At 44.5% G+C, this 16,071-nt stretch overlaps 1 protein-coding gene across 1 annotated transcript in view; it reads right to left on the bottom strand.

Moving 5' to 3' along the window:
* Window positions 1-7,590: 7,590 nt before the first annotated feature.
* The window catches only part of klhdc8b (kelch domain containing 8B), an 87,090-nt gene continuing 78,609 nt past the window's right edge, over window positions 7,591-16,071 (bottom strand). The window contains exon 6 of the mRNA XM_023825860.2: window positions 7,591-11,503. Coding sequence (XP_023681628.1) covers window positions 11,307-11,503 — 197 coding nt within the window. The 3' untranslated portion in view covers window positions 7,591-11,306. The remainder of the gene's footprint in view (window positions 11,504-16,071) is intronic.

The raw sequence follows: 16,071 nt of genomic DNA, 5'->3' as shown, positions 1-16,071 counted from the left end.
AGGAGCAGACGAGCCGGGCAGGACAGGACCCCCCCCCCCCAAAGGCGCGCAGTCCGACCACACCTAAGGGGAGCGAAGCAACAGGGACCGGGGACACAACAGCACCTGGGGAGACAAGAGCAACATCAATGGGGCACAGGGAACAACACATACACACAGAACAAACACAAGGAGACCAATGCAGACAACAGATGGCAAATCACAGGAAACGCAGACACGCACAGGGGCACCAAAAAAGGAAACAAAGGACACGGGGACACTAAAGGGGATAACGGAGGGACCACCCCAGGGGGCACACCCACAAGAGGAGTTGCCACCACTGGCTCAGGCATCAGTGGCATGTGAGTCTCAGGCAGAGGTGCAGTCCTCGCCTGCCTAGCCTCAGGCTCCTGAGGACTCACAGGCGGGGAACCAACTGGAGTCTGTGGGACCAGAACCTGGGGGAGCGGAGGTGGGTCAGGGAATCGACCCCAATGCCGGTGTCCCCTTCCTCTCCGGGAGACTGTGAGGTGGGAACCCGGCTGGGATCTGCCTTGTCGTGATGGTGGGGGAGTCCCAAGGGGAGTCACAAGGGGATTCAAGTAGATCCCCGAGGGGTCCCACTCGAGCTCTTCCTCTATCAGTTTCCTATAGGAGGAGCGGTGGTCTGGAATTTGGGGACTAGGGCCATGGGAGCTGGAGGCAAGGGGATTGGAGCCATGGGAGTTAAAGGTACAGGGACTGTAATGTGTGGTACAAGAACCAGGAGAACTGAGACTGTAGGGTCAGGGACAGGGTACACTGGGGCCGAGGGGTCAGGGACCAGGGGAGCTGGGGGCTCGTAGGGCGGCGCGTCGGCCGCCGGGGCTGCACTCGGGGCCGGGACATCGGCTGCAGGCGGAGTCGGCAGAGCCGGGACGTTGGGCGCAAGTGGAGCCGTGATGTTGGGCGCAGGTGGAGCCAGGACGTCGGGGCGGAGCCAGGACCCCTGGCGAGGTTTGCACTGCTGGCTCCCTCATTATCTGCCAATAAAGCCCCTGGAGAGTAAAAAAGCGGCGGGCCAGGGTCTCGGGCACGGGCGAAGCTGCAGACGTGCCAGCCTCGGGCGTTGGAACCACGGGGGTGGGAGCTAGTGCCCGCTTCTTCAGGAACTTGGGGACCCGAGGAATCCCGTCTTCGGCAGCTCTGACGCCTTTACAGGCCGGGCATGTGCCCACAAAGGCACGGGCTGCGGGGACTAGGGTGATGGACAGCGAGCCTGTCGTCAGGCTTACCTCTTGGACAGGCGTGAGGAGAAGGGGCGCTTCCGGAACTGATGCAGTGGGCTCAGGCGCTGCGGGAGCCAGCTGGCTGAAACTGGAGACTGGCAACCCGGGCACGACAAACACCACAGGGTCCATCACAGTGGGGGATGTCTCTTTAAGGGCCATGGGGAAGCGAGTGGAACCTGTAGACAGACAGGTGTCCTGCGTAAACGCAAAAGCAGGCAGTCTCACCTCTGGGGCAGGCGACCCAGCTGCGCAGGCGTCGGGCGCCGGCTCAAGGAGGGCGGCGTCCACGGTGAAGTTGGGCGTCTTTGGCGAAGCTGGACTTGAACGCAGACTGAAATACACAAGACTAATGGCAGAGAACAGCTGGTAAACATAGGGATTCCACACAAGGTTAACAAGGGGGGCGTGGCACACAGGAGGATCGTACGAGCCGGGCATGACACGATCTTGACCCCTTGGCCATTCACATGTGGTCAAAAAGCTTAGATTTTAAAATAAAGACCACCAGATTTATAATCAGAAGATTATCAGATTCATAACCAGAAGAACAGTGTTGTTCCTATGAATTGCTCTTCCCTGCATTGTCTGTCTGCTCAGTTGAATAACTTCCACTCTTTAATTAGCCTTCCATCTGCCTTCTTTACTGCGTCTCATTTTCAACTGGTCAAAATCAAAGCAGCCTTTCATGTGGTGAAGCAGGCTGCAAGCGTGCTGGTCTTCTATCCTGGCAAATATAAGCTTTCTGGTAAATTATCTACTGTTCCATTGTGCATCACCGTAACAAAACTGGGATTTTAAGATCAAATACCCACCAAACAACAAAACATTTCCGTTGCTGTATATTTTTGGGAGCTTTGTGTAATAACGCATTGGCTTATTCATTTAGGCTTTCTAAACACTGACCACACTCATTAAGGTCTCTGTTTTTACAACTCAAATAAGGTGGAGTGGGTGATCTTTGCACATAAATTATTCAAGGCATGTGAATTAAACACATGAAGAATAAATAGTGCTTTCTCAAGACATTGGTAGATTAGCAAAATAATACTTTGCCCTCCATTCCCAACACACATGTTGTGATGACCGGCGTGCAGCGAGCGGGGAAGCAGGCGAAAGAGCCGTGAATGTGATCAAAAACAGGGTTTATTCAGGGTTGACAAGACGACAGGGGAGCACACGGCAAATTCACGTTAATGACGGACCTGGGGAAACAGACTTGAACGCGGACTAAATACACAAGACAAGCAGAAAATAACAGGCAACAGGTGATCACAATCGGGGTAGCACACGTACTGTAGGTAATGAGGGGGCGTGGCACACACAAGGATCGTACGAGCAGATCATGACACATGTGTCGCCATGAAAATTATTCCTGTAGCATGTCAAAAATAATCTTATTATTTACAACCTTTGTAAGAAGACAGACTTCTTCATTGCTGGCTGCTCAATATCAATTTGTAGTTCATCCATTTTCAGTAACTGCTTATCTGCATGTCAGTGACCCAAACCAATGTAGAAGGACAGTTCTCCTGAAGATGGCATCTTTGGACTGTGGAAGGAAACTGGAATGCCATAATGCAGTATTTCTCAGTACAGTCACTAAGGGCCCCCAGACAGGGAGCTGGGAGGGAGCAAAAATGTGGACTGTCCAGGACCGGGTTGAGAAACACTGCCATAATGAATCTAGGCACAAATGGAAGAACTGTACACAGAGCAGCTTAAGACACACAAACCAAACATCAAAGAAATAGAGCCATACTCGTCATACATATTCCTAGCTAAGCCTGTAATAGGAGAAACAGGAGAAGCACCACATGGGTTGGTTGTCACACTATTTATATACAGACCATTATAGGGAACTGATTAAAAAGGGTGTGGAAGACTCTGTGTTACATCGGCACAGCATGGTGCAGGCAGAAAGGAGGGTGATGATCCACTTGCGGTTCCGAGACAAAGAGCCCACAGAACTCTTAACAGACAGTAACATGGGCACAATGACTAACTAAAGAACAAGATGAAGACAGGCACCTAAATACACAGAACGCAAAAGAGGTGCTGCTATTTGGACCTAGGGCAACAAGGAGCAGGGGACGACAATCCAATCAATCAATTAATCAATTATGGCACAAGACAACGGGTGGAATAAATTACAAAAACAAGAACTTGGGAACATTGAGAAACACTGAGGGCTAACACTAGGAATGACTAGGAACACAGATACAAGCAGAACAGAACCAAACCAGACACATGCTAGATAATCCAAAACAGGGAAGCAAAGGACTAACAAACACTAGGAAAAACAGAAAACCAATAAACATAACAGGTGAAGTCAGCCTCAAACTCATGACTGCAAGGTTACAGTCTCTGTGCTACATATGCAGAGCATTGAGCTATGCAGCAATCCAGGATGTAGGAAAACACACAAGGGTCTAGTACAGCCGCACGGTGGTGCAGTGGTTAGCACTGACCCTGACGACTTGACTGGGCCACACAGAGCCCTGGCCTATATCAAACACCTTTGAGATGAACTACAATGGAGATTGTGAGTCAGGTCTTCTTTTTCTCAGAAACACAGTTATTTGTCTTGATTTGTCTTCCAGCTGCCTTTGCAGCATCTAATTTTCAGATGGTCAAAATCAAAGCAGCCTTTCATGTGGTGAACCAGGCAACAAGCACACTGGTCTTCAATCCTGGCAAATATAAGGTTTCTGGTAAATTATGTACAGTTCCATTGTGTTCCACCCTAACAAAACAGGGATTTTAAGATCAAATACCAAAAACACAATTTAATAATCGTTTTCATGCTTCTTCCCTTCTAATTTAGCTTTGCAATTGAAAGGAGGCATGGAACCTTAGAAGTTTATTATTTTAACTAATTAAATTTTAGAAGTTTCTGGGCCTCACGATATGGAGCCTGTATCATGAAGCTGGATTTCATGCTTAGCCGGATAACTTCGGATTACATTTGCCTCAATGTAAGTGAATGAAGATAAAGTCCATTTAAACTGAGGGACCTTCAATCAGATAAGTTACCCAGCTAAGCTTCGTGATACAGGCCCCTCGTCATTAAAACTGCAAACGAAATGTTCCTGTGTATCCTGGCAGTAAACAGTGAAAGTCAAAAGAGTCAAAGAGTTTTTAAAGAGTTTTTTTTTCTGATTTTAAAACATCGACCACCCTGTAAAGGAATGTACAAACCAAATGTACCTGTTACAACACAGTTTACTCTTTAAAAAACAGTGTAACGTGTAATTTCTAATACAAGGGGGAAAGTCGTCCAGTTGTCAGGTTCGTTTTTATGCATTAGACTATTAAAATGCATATATGAAAATACAGCGAAATAAAGCATATCGAAATGTGGGTCGTGAATAACAATGAGCGTTGGCGGAATCAATTACGCTGCCAGGATGTTTCTGCATTTAAACTGTCATGGCCTCTGTATCATTTTCAACGTTATATTCTGAAAAGCATATTCGCTCAAGGCTATCTAAGATGCTCTATACCGAAAAGATGCACAAGAGCAACGGACCCGTTTAGTACAGTTTGTTCATATTCTATAACAATGCATAATGCAGCATTTTCTGGTTGAAAATGTATCCATGCATTTTGAAATTGGTAACTAATAAACTAGCAAAAATAAGTACATAACAATTTGAAAATGACGATTTAAAAATTGTCTTGGCTCTGTGCCCAGTTGGGCTGCGCGTTAGCTAATCAAATTAGCATGTAAGTATTCAAGCAGGAAAGGGGGGGCGTTTTATTTAGATTACTGTTGATGAGTAATTCGATTATTTCGGCTACAGCATTATTTTACTGTCATATTTAGTCTTTGGCATGTCCTATGCCTTGGATACAAGCATTTTATTTGAACTAAAATCGAATAAAAAGTATTCCAATAAAACGAATTTAGCAAACAACGTTTTAACCAACGTCTGAGCCTTAAAACATAAAAGAATATTGATTTCTTTCAGTGTTTTGTTATATTTCACAAATTGCTCCGGCAGATGGCACTCAACAGCAGCTAATCCAACAAACTGGGTTAGCCTATTCACGTTTTTCAGAATTCGTCTGAGCAGAGGGGTTGTTACTGATTTACATATAAGCAAGGTTATTCCCTTCATTCCTGTAAATCGTAATCTTTCATCCCTTGTAAATTGGTAAAAATCCTCTTAATTCAACAACTATCAAGTAATCCGACATGCTGTGGCAAAGGAAAGCCCATCCATTTTCTGTAACCACTTGTCATATTCAGCGTCGCGGGGGTCCGGAGGCTCCGGGGGCAGCAGGGAGCAACATAGGTAACTCCAATTAAGCAGAGGTGGCAATTTCAGGTCCAGAAAGTAAAAATCCAGACCACGAATTAAGAAACTGTGTGTGTGTGTGTGTGTGTGTGTGAATCCAGGCCTTGTTTTCAGTTCTCCCTGGTAGTTAGTTTAATAATTACTGATTCTGATTGGTCATAGGCTTCACACCTGACTGACAAGTAAAGGAAGGCTGGAAAACCAGCAGAGCTCGGACCTCGAGGACCGTGATTTGAATAACCCTGGTATATAAGGATCCCCATCATCTTAGGCCATCGTTTTATTTACATTAACTAGACTTCAAAAGGTAACCTATCAACTTTAACCACACATAATAATTCGTTACGTTGTGTGAGTGTACATGTTTATGACTGTTAGGCATGTTAATGCTTTCCAGGCAGCTTTGTTCTATGGTGTATGGTTTACGAATACAGACTTCAGCAAAAATTTATCATTAGCTAATTTGAGCAACTTTTTGTCAAATAGCCTTTGTATAGAGCTACAGTGATCCAGCAGTTATATAGCGCATACAGAATTGCTCTTAAATGTCATACTCGAGAGGTAGCATGGTACGTGGCGCAGTGGTTGACACTGACACGCCCACCTCTCGGGACCAGGGTTCGAGGTTCCGCCGTCGGTCCGCGTTTCTGTGCATGCTGCATGTCGTCGAGGGGGTTTTCTTTGGGTATACAGTCCAAAAAACTTGCTGAGGTTGAAATTCCGTCATTATCTTTGTGAATATTTTTCCAATGCACCATTAGACTGGGAAATACTGCATGTATGTGGTATAATATATTCCGATTATATCCAGTAAAGTTCTCCAGAAAAAAAATAAAAAAACAATTCATGCGAATTGCCCCTGTGAAACACAATGGACAATTTCAGAGGGAAAAGCGGGAGAAACATAAACTTTTCAATTATGTCAGTGTAGATCTTCAGGGTCTTGCCCTGGGCTACAGATTAAGTTATTGCATTTTTTTTTATGTTCAAAAATTTTACAAACAGATCAAGCATTTAATCGTTATCTCGCACAATTTTATAGATAATTAGTCTGTCATTATACTATGAGCTGTAACTGTATTCTAATTACCGATTGTATATATTGAAAGAGATATAATTTTGAAGAAAATGAAATCCTAAACCAGCTTGCTCATGCTGGGAAATGAAGAGTACCAATAAAACGCACAGTCGCTACGATATTTTTCTCCATTGATAATGAGCAGCCCTCGTATTACCATACCAACAGTCTCGATTTTGTTCATTAACTGATTATGCACATAAAGAGAACACAATTTAACATCGAGAGCATTCCTGTGATCCTGTACTGGATATGGTAGAAATTTTGATTTTCTTGTGAAAATGACTAGCAAATATTACACGTTAAATTTAACACTAAAATGTCTGTTTAAAGAAACAAAGACTGCAGTGTGGTAGCACCGGACGTCGATTTTAAGGCTTCTTGGGTTCAAATATATCAATAGGTCAATAGGTTCAAATATATCAATATCAACAATACTAATAATTTTATTCAGATTTTTTTCTGAAAACTTTGATAAGTACATAAGAACTTAACTTGCAGTTATTTAAGATTGTTACAAACAATGCTGTCAACTTCAGTAGCTTTTAGCCTGCCAGAGGGGGGGCCGCAGACAACAGTCACTAGCAATCAACACACTACAGGACGATTAACCAGCACGGGCCAAACTCAAAAGTCATGGAGGACACATTATAAACAGAAACATGGGCAAAGGCATTATTAAAATGTGTAAGAAAGGCATTATTAAAATGTGTAAGAAAGGCATTATTAAAATGTGTAAGAAACCATTTTCCATATTTGGAGTGTAGCAAATGGCAATCCATGTACTTGGAAGGAATTTGTCTGTTTTATCCATCTTAACAGATGATGATTCTCCAAATTTGACAAGTCACAGCTTGACTGGAATTAAAATATGCCGAATCATGGCTCCAAGAAAACAACCATCATATACTGTATGAGCGAGAGACAAAGTGAGAATCAAGAAATGGACACAGTAGCAGAATCAGACAGCAAATAAATTGGTTTATTGTGTAATTCATAGTAGAGGCACCACCTCACGTATATAGGCACTGAACTACTGCACCAAAGTCACTGTCACTTCGTGTAACATACACATCTGTCCTAGCATGAAGGCTCCGATTCACACGTATCGGGGTTCTGCTCTTGCCACCTGCCACTCTTATCTGCCTTTGAGCCTCAGACAAGAGGGCCGTAGACTTCACAGAAGGACTCAAGGCGCCACATGGTCACTGTGGCAGTAGGAGGTCATCTTACATCGAGGTGGAGGGAAAACACAGGATCAGCCTTCACTGCTCATCTGAATAAAAAGTAGCATGTACAGTGTGTTCAGTGCTCTCCACCCCAAAGCACTGACCTTGAATCAGTTTATCCTTTGCTCACATGCTCGTTGGGCAACAATTAGGCACTAATCACCTGGAGTTCTCACATTCCTTGATTTATACTGATTGCGTATTGTGACGGGTGGAAAGTGGTTGTTAGAGAAACATGGAAGTGGGTTAATCATGGTTCGTTAGCTCGCATCAGCCTGGAGAGTTTGAGAAACATGAACGCTCTCAAAGCAAGAGGCACAACACTCTTCAAGTGTCAAATTTCACGGTTTTTTTTTTTTTTTTTTTTTACACGGGACACGTCCAGCAACCATCTGCTACAAGATCTGTGGCAAACACTGACTTGATATCACAGCACAGAATAACAGAAAAAAACAACAGATCTGGTCTTGGCTGTACAATACACACAAATTAATAACACAGACCTTCAAGTAACTAACAATGGCTTCACCCACACCCTATACATTGAAATAAAACGTCAAACAAACCGTTAATATACATACCCAGTAGCAATACCTGTGATCATAATATCAAGGACAGAATTAAGCAATATTAACACAACTGCTACTTACTTCACTGACCATAACTCACCATTTGTACTAGCACTATGTATGGTTACAGTACAAACGGTACAGATAAAATCAGTGGTTGGTAAAATAAAGTCTTAAAAAACAAACTTAAAATGCTCAAAAAAACTCAAAGCTGAGAAATTTATGTGTATGAAGTTATCGCACTGTATAGCAGAGCCACAAAGAAGTGATGCTTGTTTTTAAACCTCTATGACTGACCAATGGAATTATGGGATGTCCTGTCTGCAGTGCACCTCTCTGAAACAGAGCGGACATAGAAAGGATGAGTACTGACAAGCTGGAGGATAAAAGAAAAGAAACAATCTCAATGAGTTTCATCCCGTGACTAGGGGCTGGGTCGAAATAAATAGATTTTTCTTATATCTGTTTTTTTTCTCTGATCCTCATAGCCCTGCTCACAATGCAGTCAGCCTTCATTATATAACACAAATGCTTGTTCTTTGAGGATAATTTCACTACCTGATGAATGAAATAAAGTTCCACCAGGACAACAATGCTGGAAATCTGGGTATATGATGCACGTGTGAGCAAATGAACAGGTATCTAAGGAGCATTAGTGAGCGTGTCATTGGGGATTACAGGCATTGATTTATAAATGAGTCACCACTATACTGTAAGTCAGGGGAAGATGATCATTTTCAAATATATCTTTTTTTAGTCTGCACCAAATTCACGCCTCTCTGGCACACCTGAAGGGCAGAATGTGTGTCAAGATGCAGCATGATGCAGGTACAGGTGCTTACTACAGTAAATGCATAATTAGGCCACACACCAAGGCTTCAGAATAACTGTATTCCTTTCAAGCAGAAGTTGATTTCACCCTGATTGGAAAGAATTTTTTTCTGCTCTCACTACTTTTTCTTTTGCCTGGCAGAGATGTCAGTCATGTGGTTAATATTTATATACAGGCGCTTAACTATCTATCAAACGGCGCACCCTAGCAGATTTACAAGAATCTTTCCCCCCTGGAAACCATAGCAACATCCACAAATCAAATTCTGTGGGGCAAAAACGGAGGATGTGAGTGATATCTCTGATGTGTAAGGGCTTGCACCAACGTGCGACTTTGTCACAGTGTGGGAACAGTGCCAGCGCTGATCAATTTCGGCCGCAGAAATACGCCCTACCAGCTGCTTGGGCTACAACCATCCAAATGTCCGCAGCTAGGGTGCCTGGAAGCTGTGAATGCATAGATATCAAGGGTGGCATATGCTAAAGCATTCAAGGTCTCAATAATAGTGGAACTGTAAATTCCCGAGCCCCCCACCCCCCGCCACATCATTTAATTGCTTCAGAACTGTGCTCCCCTCTCCTGTGGATAGCAGGCAATTTAGCCATCCAGCAGGGGACCGTGTGATTACAGGGCTGCTTGTGAGAGAAAAGGGGCTGGCAATTAGTGAAGGGATGGGAGATGTTTCAAAAGTCTCACTGATCCTATGTGACCTATAAGATGACCAGTTGACTGGGGAAAGGAAGTGAGGTGTGTGTTTAATACAGACTGAGCTCTGTACACATGTGACAGTTTGGTCACCGAATTGTCCTGCGGTCGTAGACTGTGAAAGCTCGCTAATCACTCAGTTCCCCTGGGTGTGCAGTCAGACAGCAAAAGATTGCCCCCCCCCCCAACCCATGTATGAAGATGCCACAAGAAAGCACCCAGGGAAATGGACGCCATTAGCTGCTGTCAGCTGGGTGTTTGATTCTCTGATCTACAAGCACGAAAATCCTCAGAGAACACAGTCCTGTGATCTTGGTTTAATGCTATCTCCAGCTAATTTGCAGATGGAGTTCATTTTTTCATGATGAAACCAATGCCAGGATTGCCATGGGCCGGTGATATGGAAGAGGGGGTCATGAGGAGATGTGAAATGGGACTGAAGAGGGAAAAGAGGCACGGCTCTGGTACAGTCCCTCCTACACACCACAAGGCAGATGCTACTCAAAGATGGACAGAATGGGGATTAAAAAAGGAAAAATGATGCAAGTACAGGCACCACTTCCTGCAGCCTCCAGCCTGACCTCAGGCAAGACGCACCGGGTGCTCTGACAGGAAGGAGTGTGGATATGACAGGCCGGCAGTGCACTGCATCAAGGTGGCCGCAGCCCTAAGCCCCAGCCACCTTCGCGGTTCTCCATCACTCGTGGTTGCCCTGGCACTGACAGGCACGGAGAAAATCCCACTGCAGAGACAGGTGGTCATCCGGGGTCTTAGGGTCATAGCAATCACAGACTCTAACCGACTGATAATCCCCCCACCCCGCAGTCCCCTTCGTTTCCCTGGGAGACAGTGAACCTGTAGTCATTGTCATCTAGGCAAATCTCTGCCATATTCAAAAATGCGTCTTTGCAGAGAAAAAAACCGTCCTGCATCAACTTTGTTTTTCCGGAAAGTAAAAATAAGTGCTAAGCGTGCCAGTGCTGCCTGAGGCTGCACCGGCTTTGCATCTATGGCCCTGTGTTCCATATTTTATACGAATACCCTGCTTTGATTGTATAATCAAATCAAGTTTTAAATCTGATGATTGTTTAATTTTTTTTGCCTGTTTTCCTGTCTGAAACATCTGGAGCATAGAAGCCTCTTTGCATACAGCAAGAAAGTGTGTTAGCCTCATGCTGAAGAGCCATCTGAAAAAAATTCAGGCAAGAAAGCTGTTCGGTGCTGGTTGTCTTCACCTTGAAGCGTTTAGCCTGCTGCAGAGAGAGAGGCTGCTGGGAGATTTCAGCCAGGACCTGTGTGTGTCTCACATGCCGCCTCCTCCTCTCCCCAAACACGCTGTCCCTCACACAGTCTCCCTCATGCAGAGTGCCTCCACGGCATTGCTGGGACCCTGGGCCACACCCCCGATGAGGAAGAGCATGTGGGGCGTCTGCAGGCCGGCACAGGAGCAGCGGGGGCTGGGCAGAGGGGCCACAAACTCCCAGCGCTTCTTCATGGGATTGTAGCTCTCCACGGAGGCCAGAGGGGATGGCTGGTTACCTGTCAAACCGAATGCAAACGCACACAAGACATAACAAGAACGTGAGTTTTCTCGAAAAGTATTAGTCTGGGATCAGATGAAAGGATCCCCACAATCATTGACACATAAATTCCAACAAATGAGCAAACTTCCTCATTGGGCACCTTTCACCTGCACGCCTCATGCCTGGGTGAGCACAGCCAGAACAGTGTACCTTTCACCAGCCACCAAATGAGTCCATGATATGCAGAATAAAATGGGATTTCCTCTCTGCTGATGAATCAGACTGTTTCGTTATGGTCTTACTCCCATCTACGTGGGCACTTACAGATGTGACAGAGCTGTCGACTGACCATCAAAAGGGTGAGGCTGCAGGATTTCGTCATCTTATCCCTGCGCTTTGTTTGGGGGTGTTAAATGAAAATCTTTCAGTGGGAACCCAAGCACAAAAGCACAGTCACTCTCCTGCACAGCATGGTCTACATAATAACGATTAGGTGGGTTCTGTGCCCATCGATATTTGTCACTACTCAGCCTCCAGCAAAACCGTGCTTCTGCAGCTAGCACTATGAAAACCCACAAGCATTGGGACATCAGCATTGGGTACAGCCATATGTGGTCTTTCCTCTGTTCCTTGCAAGGTTTCTGTTTGCTTTCATATAGCCTCTGGCTGCTGCTATCCAAAGGAAAACACCATGCCAATCACCAGATATTTTGGGAACAGTGGCACAATAGTCTCTATTTTTCCACCTTGTTGTTTGTAGAATAAACCAGCAGGCTACCATAAGAGGCATCAAGTCAGGGACAAACACAGGCAGCAATCAAGGAATAGACAGGGTCTGTGTGCTTGGAACAGTCAAACCCTGTATTCTGAGGACAGACAGAGCCTACTGACTGAGGACATACAGACCCTGTAGTCTAAGGACAGACTGTGGGCTGAGGACAGACAAAGCCTATAGACTAAGGACAGACAGAGCCTGTGGGCTGAGGAAAGAAAGCCTGCAGTTTGGGAGCAGACAGGGCCGTGTCTTTTATGTACTGTATACAGAGTATGCAGTCTCAGGATGTTCATACTGGTCTTTTCTTGGGAAAATAGTATCTAGCGTTAATCATATTGCAGAGAGCCCATGTGTTGTGGATAGGCATGAAGTTGTCTCCTTGACAGATATCCAGTGCTGGTCTGGGGATAGTCATTCTGTTGTGTCATTGATGAATGAAACCTCAATATAGTGTCAGAACGATTGCCAACTCCAGAACGTTTTTTTATGCTGAGGACAGACAGCAGGCTGAGGACAGCCTGTTGTTGTGGCACAGCATGGCATAGGCGGGGGGAAAAAAAGATGAAGATCCACTTAAAAGCCCCAAGACAAAGGGATTTACTGGGGAAATCAAACACACTGGGTAAAACTACAAAACAGGAGGATCACAAGGGGTCAAAAAACCAACAGGGAAAAAAAGGAATAAACTAAAAACCATAGAATAAACACAACAACAGAACACAGGGAACAGGACTGAGCAACAGATCAGGTTGACAAACACACAGTAACATTCACAATGAATCAGCAAGGAACAGAAGGAGGGCAAGCACTTAGAAATAACAGACAACTGAGTTAAGGAAGAGACAGATGTGACACATGAGACAATTAACCAATAACAACAGCACAGGGAAAACAGGCAACATGTGCAGTAACTTATGCTAATGAACACAAGACTAAGGAAACTCCAACATACACTGAAAGAAACACTAATCACACACTGGAAATTACTACACTGGGATAAGTAAGCATATGGAACCAAAATACGAACAGGAATGGATGTGAACAGGGGGGTATTCTCCGTACGTGGATTACTCGTTTAGCCGGATGAAATTGTTGACGATTTGGCATGATCCTGGATATGTCAATTTTTCAAAACTCTTGCTGGATGTGTTGTCATAGCAGCACATCCAAATCCTCAAACCTGCTCGGAGCAGGTTTATTCTACGTGAACAAGGATTAGCTCACACACCTAATCGGTGTCCGTGCATGGAAATCCGGTCAGTCAGGGCTTCGCCATTCATGGATGAGCGACCAATTGCAATCGGTGCACAAATAATAAGAAGGGAATTTCAAACTGAGACGGTTTTGCGCGATCGGCAAGATCCTTTATTGTTGCCGGATGATATTATTTTCGAAAGAGATGGAATATTATATCTTAAAGATTTATTAGCTTCGTATAGTAGAAGTCCAGCTAGGTGAAGTCGGGTTCTCACACCCGCACAAACAATGTGCATTGCCTTGAAATATTTTGCAAGCGGCACTGTTTTGTATACTGTAGGCGATACGGAAAATATATCAAAGAGTACAGTTTGCCAGGCAATTGGCAAAGTCTGTTTGGGCGGAAATATTTCCTTCGGTTTTCATTGGTTTTCCCGGACACCTGCGAGTGTAGGCAATTAAAGAGGCGTTTTATGCCATTGAAGGTAATGTACACGGAATAAAATTACAGTTCTATAAAGAATTTAAAAATCACACTAATATTCTCATATTCAGAATTCCCAAATGTTGTGTCTGCCTTCTTCTTATTAGCTTCAAAGGAAATGTTTTATGAATATTAAAGATTTCTTACATTTCATATAGATAAAATTAAGCAGTTTGAAGTATATTTTTGTAGTTCACTTTAACTTGTTCCCATGTCCTGCATGATTGGGCTTGTATTTGATCTGTAATTATAAAATAATAATGAAACATTGGAAACATAATACTACATTTAAGTAACAAATACAATAACTAAAAACTACTTACACATTAAATTTGTCGGACACTTTATACCAGCCGTCTTTTCTGGTTTGGGCTGCTTTTGATGTGTTTCCTTTAGTACAAATTAAATATTTGAATTCATCATACCCTCTAATTTAAGGTCCTGCTCAGATTGCGTGAAAAACTGTGCCCTGTTTTTTTGACATTTTGTGGAAGCCAACTGAGAGACTTGCTGATCAAGGTTTCTAGACTCGATATACACTACTCAAAAAAATTAAAGGAACACTTTGAAAACACATCAGATCTCAATGGGGGAAAAATCATACTGGATATCTATGCGTATTACTATGGACTGAGTAATGTGTTAGGAATGAAAGGATGCCACATTGTTTGATGGAAATGAAAATTATCAACCTACAGAGGACTGAATTCAAAGACACCCCAAAAATCAAAGTGAAAAAATGATGCAGCAGGCTAGTCCATTTTGCTGAAATTTCATTGCAGCAACTCAAAAATCGTACTCAGTAGTTTGTCTGGTCCCCACATGCTTGTATGCATACCTGACATTGTCAGGGCATTCTCCTAATGAGGCAACAGATGGTGTCCTGGGGGATCTCCATCCAGATCTGGACCAGGGCATCACTGAGCTCCTGGACAGTCTGAGGTGCAACCTGGTGGCATCAGATGGACCGAAACATAATGTCCCAGAGGTGTTCTATTGGATTTAGGTCAGACGAGCTTGGGGGCCAGTCAATGGTATCAATTCCTTCATCCTCCAAGAACTGCCTGCATACTCTCGCCACATGAAGCTGGGCATTGCAGTGCACCAAGACAAACCCAGGACCCACCGCACCAGCGTAGGGTCTGACAATGGGTCCAGGGATTTCATCCGATACCTAATGGCAGTCAAGGTGCTGTTGTCTAGCCTGTAGAGGTCTGTGCGTACCTCCATGAGTATGCCTCCCCAGACCATCACTGACCCACCACAACAAGCATAATGTTCTCCACGGATTCTCCAGACCCTTTCATGTCTGTCACATGTGCTCAGGGTTAACCTGCTCCAATATGTGAAAAGCACAGGGCGCTAGTGGTGGACCTGCCAATTCTGGTATTCTGTGGCAAATGCCAGTCAAGCTCCACGGTGCCGGGCAGTGAGAACAGGGCCCACTAGAGGACGTTGGGCCCTCAGGCCACCCTCATGAAGTCTGTTTCTGATTGTATGGTCAGAGACATTCACACCAGTGGCCTGCTGGAGGTCATTTTGTAGGGCTCTGGCAGTGCTCATCCTGTTCCTCCTTGCACAAAGGAACAGATACCGGTCCTGCTGAAGGGTTAAGGACCTTCTATGGCCCTGTCCAGCTCTCCTAGAGTAACTGCCTGTCTCCTGGAATATCCTCCATGCCCTTGAGACTGTGCTGGGAGACACAGAAAATCTTCTGGCAATGGCACGTATTGATGTGCCATCTTGGAGGAGTTGGACTACCTGTGCAACCTCTGTAGGGTCCAGGTATCACCTCATGCTACCAGTAGTGACACTGACCGTAGCCAAATGGAAAACTAATGAAAAAACAGTCCAAAAAGAAAAGGAGGGAAAAATGTCAGTGGCCCCCACTTGTTAAACCATTCCTGTTTTGGGGGTCGTCTCATTGTTGCCCCTCTAATGCACCTGTTGTTAATTTCATTAACACCAAAGCAGCTGAAACTGATTAATAACCCCCTCTGCTACGTAACTGATGAGAGGAATATCCTAGAAGTTTAGTTTACTTGATGCTATACTCTGATTAATAAGCGTTCCTTTAATTTTTTTGAGAAGTATACACTCACCTAAAGGATTATTAGGAACACCATAC

Source organism: Paramormyrops kingsleyae, chromosome 6 (genome assembly GCF_048594095.1).
Source record: "Paramormyrops kingsleyae isolate MSU_618 chromosome 6, PKINGS_0.4, whole genome shotgun sequence".
Lineage (NCBI taxonomy): Eukaryota > Metazoa > Chordata > Actinopteri > Osteoglossiformes > Mormyridae > Paramormyrops > Paramormyrops kingsleyae.
This window is presented reverse-complemented; position numbering and strand designations above follow the sequence as displayed.